Source organism: Aphelocoma coerulescens, chromosome 1 (assembly GCF_041296385.1).
Source record: "Aphelocoma coerulescens isolate FSJ_1873_10779 chromosome 1, UR_Acoe_1.0, whole genome shotgun sequence".
Classification (NCBI taxonomy): Eukaryota; Metazoa; Chordata; class Aves; order Passeriformes; family Corvidae; genus Aphelocoma; species Aphelocoma coerulescens.
Window position 1 is genome coordinate 62,449,018 of NC_091013.1, and position 14,094 is coordinate 62,463,111.

The 14,094-nt window shown below is 40.6% G+C and overlaps 1 protein-coding gene across 1 annotated transcript in view; it reads right to left on the reverse strand.

Moving 5' to 3' along the window:
* Nucleotides 1–534: 534 nt before the first annotated feature.
* VWA8 (von Willebrand factor A domain containing 8) overlaps nt 535–14,094 on the reverse strand; it is a 183,136-nt gene continuing 169,576 nt past the window's right edge. Inside the window, exons 43-45 of the mRNA XM_069009782.1 lie at nt 6,288–6,386; nt 4,863–5,101; nt 535–2,451 (exon numbers count right to left, since the gene is read on the reverse strand). Coding sequence (XP_068865883.1) covers nt 2,343–2,451; nt 4,863–5,101; nt 6,288–6,386 — 447 coding nt within the window. The 3' untranslated portion in view covers nt 535–2,342. The remainder of the gene's footprint in view (nt 2,452–4,862; nt 5,102–6,287; nt 6,387–14,094) is intronic.

The following is a 14,094-nucleotide window of genomic DNA, read 5'->3' on the forward strand; positions in this document are numbered from 1 at the left end:
GAGAGGGACTTTTTACAAGGGCAGATAGCGATAGAGCAGGGGGGAATGGCCTTAAACTGAAAGAGGCAGGTTTAGAATTTCCACCCACCCTCATGGCCAGGCCTGGTCCTGGACATGGCTGTATCCTATGGGCCCAAGGAACATGAACTGAAACACAACAGACATCTCCTGAAACAAAGAATAAAACCAAACACTACAGAAACGTAACTATAAATGATGTAACTGTAATAAAAGGTAACTGTAAATGATACTTATACATGAAGTATAGTTTAGAGGCATAATCAAACAAAAGATTAAAAACTGGATTTATCATAGTTTTTCACTTAAATACCACTTTTTTTTAATGATAAAGATAACAGTATTTTACTGCATGAAAATCTGAGGTGAAAAAGTTTATCCACTCAGGTCATGTAGAAAGTGTACAGTGCATTTGCTAATTAACTGAAAGAAAAAGCTTCTTTTTTTCAGGACTGCTGGCAACAAAGGCAGATGTGCTGAAGGAATTTCCATGCAAACACACATTTAGTAAGAGCCTTGTTAATATATCAATTCTTTATTGCATTTAGTATCTCATGTTTACAGGACCAAGGTATTTTTTATTTTGAAGCACACTTCCCCTTAGCAGCAGCATCTGTGTGTACGTGCATACACGTGCATTTGTCCCAACCAGGGATAACCTTCTCAGCCTTCTCCTCCCAATTCCTTTCTCTCCAAACAGGAACTGCATCTTCAATATCTTTGTTTTCACATATATATAGTTATCATAACAATGCCAACAAGACTTTGAAAAATGTCTTCTGTCCCCTCTTGTCATAAAGAGTTTGAAAGCTGACCAGACTTTGAAACTCATCCTAAATGGGACATTTTTGATGCACTGGTAAAGATTTTTGCTGCAGGACTGATGAAGTAAAGAATGACCACCATAAGCCAGACCCTTTAAAACAACAATGGTTGTACTTAACGAGACCAAATGAATCTGCCTCCTCCCTTCCAAAGATACTGCTCAAGGTGCAGCTTGATCAACTGCAGGACTAAGAGAAATATTAAAAGAATTGCAAGTCCTCATTCAGATTTTTATAAGCACTCTTCCTGAATGTTCTTCTATTCAATTACTTTCTAATTAACATCAGAGTATCAGTGATGATGCACATCCCCCACACCAGCTTAATTAAATCACACATTCAATTCATTGAGTATTCCACTGTTCCCAAAGAACTACAAAATATCTCTTCTTTAGTAGATAAAGAGGAATTATCGCCTCATAGGACAAGCCAAACATCACCTGATTGAATCATAAAGTAAGTCTTTATAACTAACTTGGATATTAAATATACTCTAACACAGATATCTTGCTAAAATACTTTTTCCTCTTCCTTTATAAAAAATAACTTACTTTGTCATGCCTAAATCTCTCCTCCAGTTTCACCTTCAAATGACCCAAGAAAAACAGACCATGAACGAGCTCTAGCAAAGCACTGGTAACCTTTTTGTCTCCTGACTGAAGAGCCACCTCCATGTGCTGAGGCCACCCCAGGGATTCCATGTAACAGGACAGTGGGTGCACCATCATCGGCCGTGCAACAGAGACATGGCAGGAATTCCCTCCTTGGAAACGCTGCCTCTTGGGTTCTTAGGAGGATTTTGACCCTTTCCCCTTACTTTTCATAGGCAGAACTGAACCAACCTATTTTTGTGTTGTTTTACTTCTTAACAGCCACTTTCTCTAGATCTGACAACTGGGAGCACAGTGCTTGATCAGATAATGACTGTTTACATGTGACGGTCAGCGTTTCCAAACTGCTCCTTTGTTCCCAGCGTCGGGGTGAAGCCCCGATGCCTGTCAAGACAAGAAAGCAACAGGAGAGGAAGGAAGGATTTCCTGCCTGGCAAGAGCAGTCCTGTTTAAATCAGAGATGGAGTTAACCACCCATTCAAACACATGCACATGAAACACTGACACAGATTGCCTGGGTCTGCCTTGCACAGGATTACCAAATCCCAGTGAACCATGTTTAATGAAACAGGATTGAGATGATTCCGTAGTGCTGGCAACACAGCAGGCAGAGGAACGATCGCAAACTGTCCTTTGTTTGCTCCTCTGGAAAAACACTCGTTCTGTCGCCATCCTCTGCCCTGATGCAGTTCTTTGAATATGCTAAGTTGCTTGAGAGATTTTGGGGGAAAATTTACAGCCTGGCCATCATGTAGATTACGGTTGCTCGGCTGATCAGAGGAGAGTATGTATTTTATTAATAATTATGTTTATCCTCAGTTTTAGGGTTTGTACCTCCAGCAGGAGTGGGTTTCCTCTTTGAGTTCACACCCCATGACATCAGTGATGCTTAGGCACTTGACAACATGGTAGATGTGAAGATCTGCTGCAAAATCTGAGGGATCTCTTTGGTGTCCATGGCAATAAAAGACCGACCTGCTGGCAGTGTCCTCTGCAGCCTAAGGAGCAGAATGAGGGACAAGACACAATTACCATCCCAAATTATCTTCCCTAACACAAGACAGGATTCCTCTTGAATATCTTCCCAATCCATGCTGTTCACACTGCTGTCACTATGCAATTAAAGGCTTGGGAAAGCAACAGAGGGAGAAAACACTGAGAGCAGCTAGGGCAGAGAGCTCCTGTCAGCAACACAAACAAGAGGGTGTCCTCTTTCTGACATGCCAGAACCCCATTCTGATCAAGGTACCAGTGACCCCATGAGGTGTCACCACAACTGGTTTGCTGAGAGCAGCTACAGATTTACACTGGAAATGAAGATACTTATCCTAAATTGACTACCATGAACCCACAGCTCTTTCAGTTCAACAAGGCCAATGATTTTAACTGTGCTCTTTGTACTGCTTCTTTGACATTGCTGCAGATTACATGGAAATGTATTTTTCTACTAATATTAACCTGACACATTTTTATTCACAGCTTAACCCACCCTTAAAAGTCAAACTAGACACGTGTTACAAACCCCATGTCCCTCATGTCCAGTTAGCAGGCTGGGGATTTATTTTTTCTCTGCTTTTTAGATGAGATTATGCTCTATACTGTTCTTCCAATGTTAAATAAACCCTCACTTTTAAAATTAGTTTTAAAAAAGCTGCAACAGAGAATTCCCTTCTCCTTCCCCCACAGCAGTTACAGGAAGGCTTTGTCTAATTCTGCACTTCCACATACACAGAAATGCATTTCAGTTACAGCATTGTGTGCATTTTCCATACCCAGTAAACTAGGCCATTATAAGATCTCCTCTTACACAGCAGGAAAGATTTTTTCAAAATCTTTTGGTCAAAGATTTTTTCTTCTTTTTTTAAATTCCTATCAAAAGTAAAGGGACTTTCTGTAATTATAATCTTTCAGAATGGATTCTCTTCTGATGAATAACACAGCTCTGGTGTACAGACCTGCAGCCACAACTCCTGGGGGCTGTGCAGTTGTATCTTTCAACCCTTTACTTCTTAGAATTATCTACTGAGGGCCAACTCCCTTTCTGATTTCTCTCATTCTCCTCTAGTTAAAGACAAACAGAAACAGAAAAGACACTGTTGATATTTGTGGCTATACCAGCTTTTTGCTGCAGGTACTGGTCCTCAGTGGATGTGGAACCTGGAAGAACACCTGGGACAGAATTTCTTTTTTTCCCCCTTGTGCCCAAACATTTTAAAGAGCAATTGTGTAGCAGAACTAAACCCAGGCATATTGTCTCAGACACTCCAAAGAATTTATGTCTCTAACACAAGGGGAGTATCTGAGTCAACTTTTTGGCTGTTTTGAAGACCATTAAACTCCAGCTTCTTTTGTTTCAATCTCTTTTCTTAGGCCTACACACATTGGAACTATATACCGGGCAATAACAAAGGCACCACATCTTTGTTGTGATTACATAGTGATACTATGAAAGGATATAATGCACATCCTGCAGCAGGAGGATGGCTTCAGCTGCTCCCTTTGGATGCACAGGATGCTCTGGACTTTCTGGCTATAAGGTATGTCTGCAGGATCCACAAGCCAGTCTCCTCCCTGACACAACTCAGGATGTACGGCTTCTCACCAGTACATTACTAATAATAATAGTAAAAAAAAGATGGGTGAACACCTGGACATGACCTGTCAATGTGCACTTGCAGCCCAGACAGCCAATTGTACCTTGGCTCTCTTTCATCAAAAGCAGTGCAGCCAGCAGGGCGAGCGAGGTGATTCTGCCCCTCCACTCTGGTGAGACCCCAACTGGAGCACTGTGTACAGCTCTGGGTTCCTCAGCACAGGAACCCCATGGACCTGTTGGAGTGGGTCCAGACGAGGGACACAAAAACGGTCAGCAGGATGGAGCACCTCTGCTATGAAGACAGGCTGAGAGAGCTGGGGTTGTTCAGCTTGGAGAAGAAAATCCAGAGAGACCTTATTGAGGCCTTTCAATAAATACAGGGGGCTCATAAGGACATAGTGAGAGTTTTTACTGGGGCCTGTAATGAGGATAAAGTGTAGCAGTTACAAACTGGAAGAGGGTAGATTTAGACTGGAGATATGGAAGAAATTTTTATAATGAGAGTGATGATGCACTGGCACAGGTCATCCAGAGAAGTTGTGGATGCTGTATCTCTGGAAGTGTTCAAAATTGAGTTGGATGGGGCTTTGAACAATGTGGTCTAGTGAAAGACATCCCTGCTTATGGAAGGAGAGTTGGAATAGGTGATATTTCAAGGTCCCTTCCAAGTCAAACCATTCCATGATTTTATGATACTATGACCAAAACCTCAGTGCAGAACAACAGCACGGGCAACTCACTGCAATAAAAGCAGAGTTTAGATTCATGCTGAATGAAAGCAAACAGTACTAGGCATAAACCAAACACACTTACCTATCTGCCTGGTCTCCCAAGGATCCTATAAATATGGCGAAAGCATTGACTTGAGTATTGGTGGTCAAGACTTGTGCAAACCTTGATGGCTGAATTCCGTATCGCTCGAGATTTGCGTCACTTAAGACGATAACAAAATACTCATCAGCCTCCTCCTTGGTGATTTCCCGAATGGCATGTTCCGTCCCTTCCAAGGTATGGTCTCCACTCATGCAAAACTGAGCATGGGCATGCATGGTCTGTGTGCACAGCATAACCACATGGAAACACGTAAGATGACTTTAGGAACAAGCATTCATTTCAGCTAGCACAGGAGGGAGTAAATATTCAGTATGGCTGTATTAGGGGATGCATCAGAAATGCAGACAGTGCTCCAGATACAACAGAAGATGCATCTTTACATAATATGTCATATTTTAAGACAGGCAGCACTTCTTAAAAACACAGTTGGGCAAACAATCAAAATCCACACAGGGACCTAATTAGACTGGGCCTTAGGGAAGGTGAAATACTTTGGTCAGCTGCAGTTTGAGTAGCTACATTCCTGTGTATTTAAGGAACAAAATAAGGCTTCGTTTCCTAATGCTATGAACAGCTCCTGCCTGTTCCTAATTTGCACTGGACTTCCAAATCCTAGTAGTGTCTTAGTTATTATCAAATATCCGATTCCTGACAGTGGCAGTCACATTTAAAAATAATGAAACATTTTGTTTGAGCTGTTACAAAATAAATACACCATATTCACTGTTAAGCTGGTATTAGAAGGCAAGGAATTTTAGATGTTACTAAATCAAGTTGTTCTAATCGAAGTAGCTCCCAACCTTTTAAAAATAGGTTTTGAAGGAAGCTCAAATACTTGCTTCTAGCTCATCCAGCTGCCAACCAGGTAAATCCTACAGTATACTCAATTTTTCTTCATCCTACTACAGAAAAAATTTGGTGAATACACACTTCACCATTGTGATTTAACACATTTCCCATTTAGCACTGACACATTTTCCCAATGCTACTGTGATGCATAACTTCTTGAAGGTACCAGGCTAAATCACTGACCTGGGATCCCTCTACAGTTTTGAATTAGTCACTTATGCACTAATAATACCACATGAATTGGGCAGAGCTATCTATATCACTGTATAATCTTTGGAACTTACCCTATCTTTTGACAGGTAGCCAAGATGACACATTTATGGCACAGCAGTCCAGAATAAGGCATACCCAGCTTCTATTATTTTGGCACAATTTGTTTTCTGCCATGTCTCTGAAATGTCCTGTTTCAATTTTATGCAAATACACAGATTTTGCCTTCTTGTCTTTCTTTTATTTTACTATTCTCATGTTTTCCATTCTGTGACCCACCTACAATTTTATCCTTGCAGTCATAAACTCCTTAATTACCCAGCATCACTTATTAGTAGGATTTACCTTAAGAATCTCTAATCTTTGCTTATTGTTCTTGGGAACTTTGTCACTCCCAACCAAGGCGATGTTGAAGCCATCTCCTGAATGTCCAACAATGTCGTACTACAAGACAGAAACATCATCAGTCACCTGTTAGTCACGGATGACCCTTGGCTCACAATGACATAAGACAGATCAAAGGCAATTGGCAATTCTCAACAAAAAACCCCAGGTACTCTTCCCTGTTTCTGTTTATGAGTTGCTTAAGGGAACTACTTGCAATTACTTACTGACATGCAAACATAGGAAAGAACTAATAAATAATGAAATTAAGGAACAGCTCCTTATTTCCATGGTCTGTTTTCCACATCATCCCACTGATGCCTTTTCCTGGTCTTAAAATCAAGAGTCATACACAGTTAGAAGGGGAAAAGGGATTTTACCTTGGTGTTTATTTTAAGGATCCTTAGGTGCACATGTCCAGGTCATATGCATCAAGATGCACTCCTCTATCTCTGTGTCTCTCTGTCTCTGTTCCCCCTCCCCAACATTGGGTATAACATTATAGGTTTTACTAATTAGCATATCTATCAAAGATTCCCCAATGAGAGGCTCAAGTGAGCCCCCCTCCCCAAGGAACCTTCCCCTGGATGGTTCTATCTTGGTTTACAGAATGTGTTCTGGAGAGGACCTTGGGGTCTGGGGCACACTGATCTCTGGCTACGAAGCTTCTAAAATGTTTTGTCTCTTAGCTTAACAAACAAGTCCAAGAATGTAGGCAAAAAGCACTAGGAATACAGAAGTTGTAAAAAGGTATAACAGGGGTATAAAAGAAAAGGCAAAAATCTTCATGGCATCACCACCAACTGCAGAGCAGTGATGTGTAAGATCAAGACCTTGCCCTCTCACATTGTCCACGTATTTCTTTTAAAGCAGCAATTTTCATCCTCTTGAGTCTGACAAACAAGAAACACATTGTCTGAGAGTAGCTCCTATGTTTGATGAATCTTTTTGGTGACCTCATTCTTCTCTGAAAAAAAAAAAAGTATTACAAGTCCCCTTTTCTGAAAATCAGCACTCCTTATTTTTGCGCATAACAGATCAAAGGTATTGCTGAAAGTATGTGCAGAAGTGAATTCCAAGAGCCTCTGTATGTTTTCAAAGGAGATGGTGTGCACATCATTCTCTTGTGAAAGATGCTGCAAAACTGACATGTAGAACCACAACAGTTCAAATATCCTGTTGAACAAATAATGCAATATCGCGAAGGCCTCTGCTTTATGTGAGAGCTTCATTGTTGTAACATGAAAACCAAGACAAGCTGAGTTATGGCAAGGTCCTGACCTGCCCTTTGTGTTGTGGATGTGGTACTCACCCCAGGGAGAATTCATGAGCAGGACAGAAATGGATTTAAGAGCTGTCTACACCAAGCAAGAGAGCACAGTATACAGAATCTGAGCCCAGAGAGACCTGAGCTGGCAATTCCTCAGCATCAACATGCCTGTATTTCCCCCTGCCTATCTGGCACAGACCTGCCTTTAGTTGACAGGGAGTCCTGATGCAGTATTTTACCTTTCTGTTTTCTTTTTTTCAAGTACTGTTACAGGTTCCTGCTGGGTTCACCATCTCTAATTCCCACATAATCATTTGGTAAAAAGGCATGTCTATTTTTCAAAGTTTTTCTGTCTTTTCTTTCCTATTGAAAGACACTTTATTTGGTATAAGTCAGGTCCTAGAGAGTGGAGAAATGGCATTCTTTACAGACAAAGCTCTTTTTGTTTCCACATCACTAATTTGCTTTAAAACATATCAAAAGAAAGCTAGAGCAGCTGGAACAATACTTTTAAAGGAGACACCTTCCTCTGTAAAAGAGCAAACGTGCCACATACTGTAGATATTTCACCCAAGGTCAGACCATTTTATGACAGCCCCACGTACACCAGACTTCCTTCCCCTACAAAATCTTTATATAATCTAGTCCCCACACAATACCATTTCTTTCTGCTCTGTTGGCTTTTCCCATTTCTGCTCTCCTCAGACCTTACATACCTAGTATTTGCTACCCAGCCTCATGTAAAGCTTTCAGTCTGCCACACGCTTTCTCTTCAAAACCTATTTCTTATGGCCAATAATGCTTCACACTCTCTCTTGATGGATATGAAGACATGGCAAATGAAAACACACAAATTTTGAGAATAATGCTGAGGTTAATTCCTAAATAAAACAGGAATAAATTCTGTTTAATAAAACCTGAACCACACACAGGGAATGTGTGGATCAGTATTGTTTTAAAAATTAGAGACTATTCAAATCAGAGGAACTAAATAAAGCAGAGGTTTAATGGAGCAGAAAATACACAGCACTCGTGGTTCTTATGCAATGTCAGAAATGCCCACACATCTTCAGGGTAGGCTCTTAATTATGAAATCTTGTACATCCTCTGCTGAGCAGTTTTGTATTTGGTATCACTTTTAAATCAACAGCTTAACTATGCAAAGTAAAATGCTGCCATTCTCCTGTGTAAAAAGGCTGATCCCTTCATAGAAGGCTCCTTCCTGGCTTCCTGTATGTCTCACACTGGGTGCCCTCGTGTCAGCTCTGCCATACTGAGTTCCTGGGAATAGGCCAAACTTTGCTGTTTGGGAATATCATTGTGGTTCTTGACATACACCAGTAACAGACCAAGCTTTCATCTCAAACAGTCTGAGCTTAAACTCAGTGTGACAGCCTGTATAAGGGGAACTGCTGCATCTCCTAGATGAAACACTAGATGTTGACCCTGCAGTAGGGTCCCCTCCACATTCTTGCACAAGGTGGGAACAGACAACCTGGGTACAGGCAAGGCGAGGCTGAAATGATCTGAGCAAACTATTGCAGGCATGGAAAGGCATCCACCTGGGAACATCATGTCCTCTCTGCTCCCTGCTCAGAGAGCTGCTTATTATGCTTTGTGTGTGCCCATGCATGCACCCGATACCTGCGGTTATCTCTAACAGATGTGATCAGTTTCCTTGTTTCTTTGCTGACAGCTTACTATGCTATTTGTGATTTAAAAATGTTTGGTGAGGCAGCAGGGAAGAAGTGGCTGTTTGATTCTTCCTGACTGCTGCATTCTGGGCCAAGTAGGGCCTCCTGAAAAGAGAGTGAGATCCTGCTGTGCTGGGGAAGAGAAGAGCTGCGGTCAACAGCCCTTGTGCACTGGTCCTCACAGTCCTCTGATCCCACTGGAAGTTGTCAAGGACCAGGAGCAGCCAAAATCTAATGAGTGTGAATTTGCTTTTGGGAAGCTCAGCTCCCAAACTTTGAGGCTGCATGAGTTCACAGCAAGGGAATGTAGCTGCACTGACTTGGATTGACTTAAGTCAACATAAGACTGCAGGCTGGGAGACCCTCCCTGGCAGTGGGGATGGGAGAAGGTTCACAGCAAAAGGTGACAGAAGGGAGATGTTTGCCCAGGGGAATGTATGGAATCTGTCACAACTTAGGAAAACATAGTTTGGGAGAGGAGCAAAACTGGAGCCAAGAAGGTCACTTTGAAATGGCAAAGAATTAAAATCTCTCTTTCTTGCAGTAAAATAATAATATCTCCTCCTGATTTGTGTTCTAGTAAATGAACCCTTAGGGATTTCATATTGGTGGACTTATTGTAAGCAAAAGGTGCAGACAGCTCCGCAGTCCTGGTCAACTGGGAACCCCAACACATGCAGGCCCATACAGACTTTGTCAAAACCAGCTTCCTTCCTTTGCAGTAGATAAAGACGAGCACAGAAGAAGGGCCTTTGAAAAGAAAGGATCCAATCTGATGCTTTTTTCCAATAAATTCCCTAAGGAGGATTTATGTGGATGGAGTAACAAGTGAGAGAAAAGCTGTCATACCATCTTGGTTTCGTTTTACAAAATAGCAAGCAAAGGCTCTCAGGACAAATCCAGCAGCAAAATACATTTGTCATAATGCAGCTTAATTGAAATAATATATTATTGTGGTACACAGGAACTTGTTTTCCAACAGCCTCAGGTACACTGAGACAAGGACTGCTCTATTCAGGGTACACAACATGTAAACCCGTATCTCAAAATAGCATCATTTTGTTGGTTTCTTTCCATAGGGAAAGGTTAAAACAATCTCTGTTCCACTGTCACTTTTTGCACTGAATGGATGATTGCTGCTGCCTAAAATGGGTAAAATGGAATACTTTGTCTTCCACAGCTGCCATGCCAAAAGGTTTAATTTCTGAAGGCATTTAAAAAGCTGAAAGAAGATGTGTGCTGAATGGAAAAGGCAGTGTGAATTAGACTCTGCTGGAGGGCTAGATCTTCGTAAATTCGTCTCTTCTTTGGACAACACTGAACAGTCTATTTTTCTGAATTTATTTCAAACCTTTTGTTTATTATTTAAAAGAAACAATTCTGCCAAACATGTGGACCATTTCTTCTTTTCCTGAATTAGCAGTGCTGCCTCCACAGTAAATTTTACAAACACAAAATGCTAAAAGAGTCATATAAAATCTGTAATGTCCCTTTAATATAGCTATAAATAACAATTCAGGCTTTTCCTACCACTTACATAATATGCTATTTATTGAGTCACAGTATTTTTAAGGCTTCATAAAATTGCTGTTGGATAATTTACTGGACATACTTCCTCAATCTGCCATCATGTGTGCAAATCACAGTAATCAGGGATGATATAAAACCATACAGTTTGTGACAGACATAGTACTACCTCAGATAAAAAAGAGAACAAACTGCCCTTCTGTGCATTTTCAAACAACTGGCATCTAAAATGGGATGTTCAGAAGATGGGCCTCCTGTTTTCCCCTTGACAAGGAGTGATTCACTGCCTGCACTTACGGGAAATGGAAGTAGGGAGGATGTCCCACACGAGCATAAAAAGCTCAAAAATACCTGCTGCACTTGTCTGACTTTTTATATTATTATTTTTCACTACCTGCTTGGTGCAGTCACATACCCAATACATAGCTCTTCTGTACAAGAAGGCAAGAAGAAAGTGTTTTCTACCTTCACTCAGTGCTGTTAAGATCATCAGACAATCAGCATCATCCCTGACACCAAGGGGTACCACTCATGGGGAGAGCTCAGCTGGGTAGGATAAAACAGCCAAGAAAATGTCCATCTGATTAATTCACAATCATATTTAGCAGAGAAGCACCAACAGAAAGGTCATCCTGAGCAAAAGCCAGGAATTGTTTTCCAAAGTCTGCACTGGAGTCAGCTAGCTGAAGGGAACTTTACTATGTAAATACCCTTCACTCAACAAGTGAGATGATCCCCTTGGTTCAACACATTGTACAAGATACCCCTCAAATTTGCAGTATATGTTGTTGTGAGCCATGCAGATGGAGCTACAACAGAAACAGATAAGAGCAGGCATATATAAAGGCCAAAAAAGTATATTTTTATAAAACCAGGCAAGAAGAGGATAAGGAAAGGAAAGAAAGAAAGAAGTGATAAACTGCAGATTTTTCATTGCACACTACACAGTTGTGTGTTCTTCTTTTTCAAATGGTTCCTCTCTTAGACATGAGAAATGGATGCTATTTTTGTAGACATACCAAACCTTCAGCTTTGTCCTGAGAAAAATCAGCAGCATCTTGCAAAATGTCAAGAGTTGTACAGAATGGAGTCAGTGATATTTAAAAAAAAATCACTGTCTCCCCTACTCTCTGAAGCCTGACCCATAGATTTTAAAATCACAGAACTGAAGAGAGCTTGTAATGATCTTAACTAATTCTCCCCAGTGCGCTGGCTGCATGTCTAGTTCTACATGTCATTCCTTTACTATGCACTTGAGGGTTCTGGGTTCTCAGCTTCAGAGCTGCACTGGAAGTAAGTACAGGTGGTTATCTGCCACTGTGTTACATCTTTCTCCAGTGTACCACTTTCTAAGCCACTGTCCTCAGCTGTGTGAATGTAACACAATTTATTGTTCAACCCAAGAGCAGAACAGCTGCAGTAGAACAGAATGAACAACTGTCCCCTGGTCTCCCTTTCTGTGTTACTCAAGATTTTATCAGCTCCTTGATTTTTATCTCCTCCATACTGAGCAGTTCTTGATTACTTAGCCATTTCTTGTATGGGGACACTTCCATATCTTTTGCAATCTTTGTCACCCTCTCTTTTTTTTTCAGCTCTACAAGAGCTTTTGGGAGATGGGGAAGCAAAATTGCACACATTACTCCTACTATGAATGCACTATGGATGTTTACAGCAACATTCTCATGCATTCTCCTTTCTTCTCTCTTCCTTTGCTAATAGTTTAGAACATTCAATTAGCTTTCTTGACAGCTGGTGAGAACTGAGAGTTCAAAGAACCACACAACATAATTACAAGACATCTTTGTTGGACACCAGTCTATAGCTGGGAGTGAGGGCTAATAGAAAGCTGAGACTTTCTCACTGTGTATTTAAACTCAAAATTCTTTTCTTCCACATACAGAACTTTACATTTAAAAGTACTAAACATTACCTACCATTTTATTTCCCAGTCACCATTTATGGCCAGGGCCTTCTCCAACTTCTTGCAGCTGGATTTATCTTTTTATTTTCCCAAATAACTTTATATAATTAGCAACTTTTCTCACTTCACTATTCATCCCCTTTAACAGATCACTTATGAATATACAGAACAACATGGACTCTGGCATAGATCCCACCACAGCTCCACCACTGACCCTCTAAAAATGACCACTTAGTCAATTTTCTATATTTTTAGCAGTATTTTTTTTATCTAAAGGATTTCCCTCTTATCCCCAAAATTCTACCATTTCTTCACAAGCCTCTGGCAGTGACTTTGCCAATTGCCTTTGGCTAAGGAGACTCTACCAACCAACCTTGCTTGTCACACACATAGATACCTTACTTCCCTTTACAAAACCATGTTGACTACACCACAGTATATGATATTTATCCTTGTGCCCGCTGCTTTTCTCTGTGGACGATCCTGCATTTTGCCATACTAATATCTTTGTTGCTCAGATATGCCTGATTTACCAAGCTACACAAATTGTGCTGCATAATTACACTGTCACTGTAACTATTTGTCCTTAGCTTTTATATTATCAGTGACCAGAAGATATGTGAGCAGCTGAATCAATAAAGCCCTGATTTCCCATTATTTTTTAAACTACATTTGAGTTCCCACATGGCTTCTCTCAGCTAAGGTATAAGTTTATGGTTGCAGCATTTTCCTCCAACAGGATTACACAGCATCACTCTCTACCCAGCCTATTTTCATTGCATTTTAAGGAATGTAGTGACTTTGGGAACAAAACCATAGTTTCAAATTTGTTTGAAATTTTGCAACGTGCTCCATTTAAGAAAGTTTAAGGGCAAGAAAGCATTACTGCCAAAGAAGATGGTAGCATGTGCCTTGTTTTCTTAGGAAAATAGCATAAAAACATAATGCCTGTCTCCTTTTGTCAACTTTTCTCTTGAAAAATAGAAGTGTTAATGATTGTACTTTAGAAGACATTTTAAAAGCATATGCCTGATTTTGTACATAAGATTCCATGGAAGAACAGAAACCTGTAGAATTATGTTGTTGGAGGAACAAGGTGAAGCAGACCGGACTGAATTGATCTGGACTAAGTTTCTATTAGCTTTGTTTAGGGGATTTTACATTTTGTTCAGATATAATTGAATTCTTATCTGTGATATGCTCTTCAGCAAAGGTAGCGGACATTTCTATTCTTCCACTAAACACATGGTATGTCCAGAATGAACTGGAGACTGCCATTCCCGTCTTCTTTATGACTAAAGAAACACAGCCTAGACCTTGTTTAGGCTTACTGAGACAAAAAGAGTGTTACAT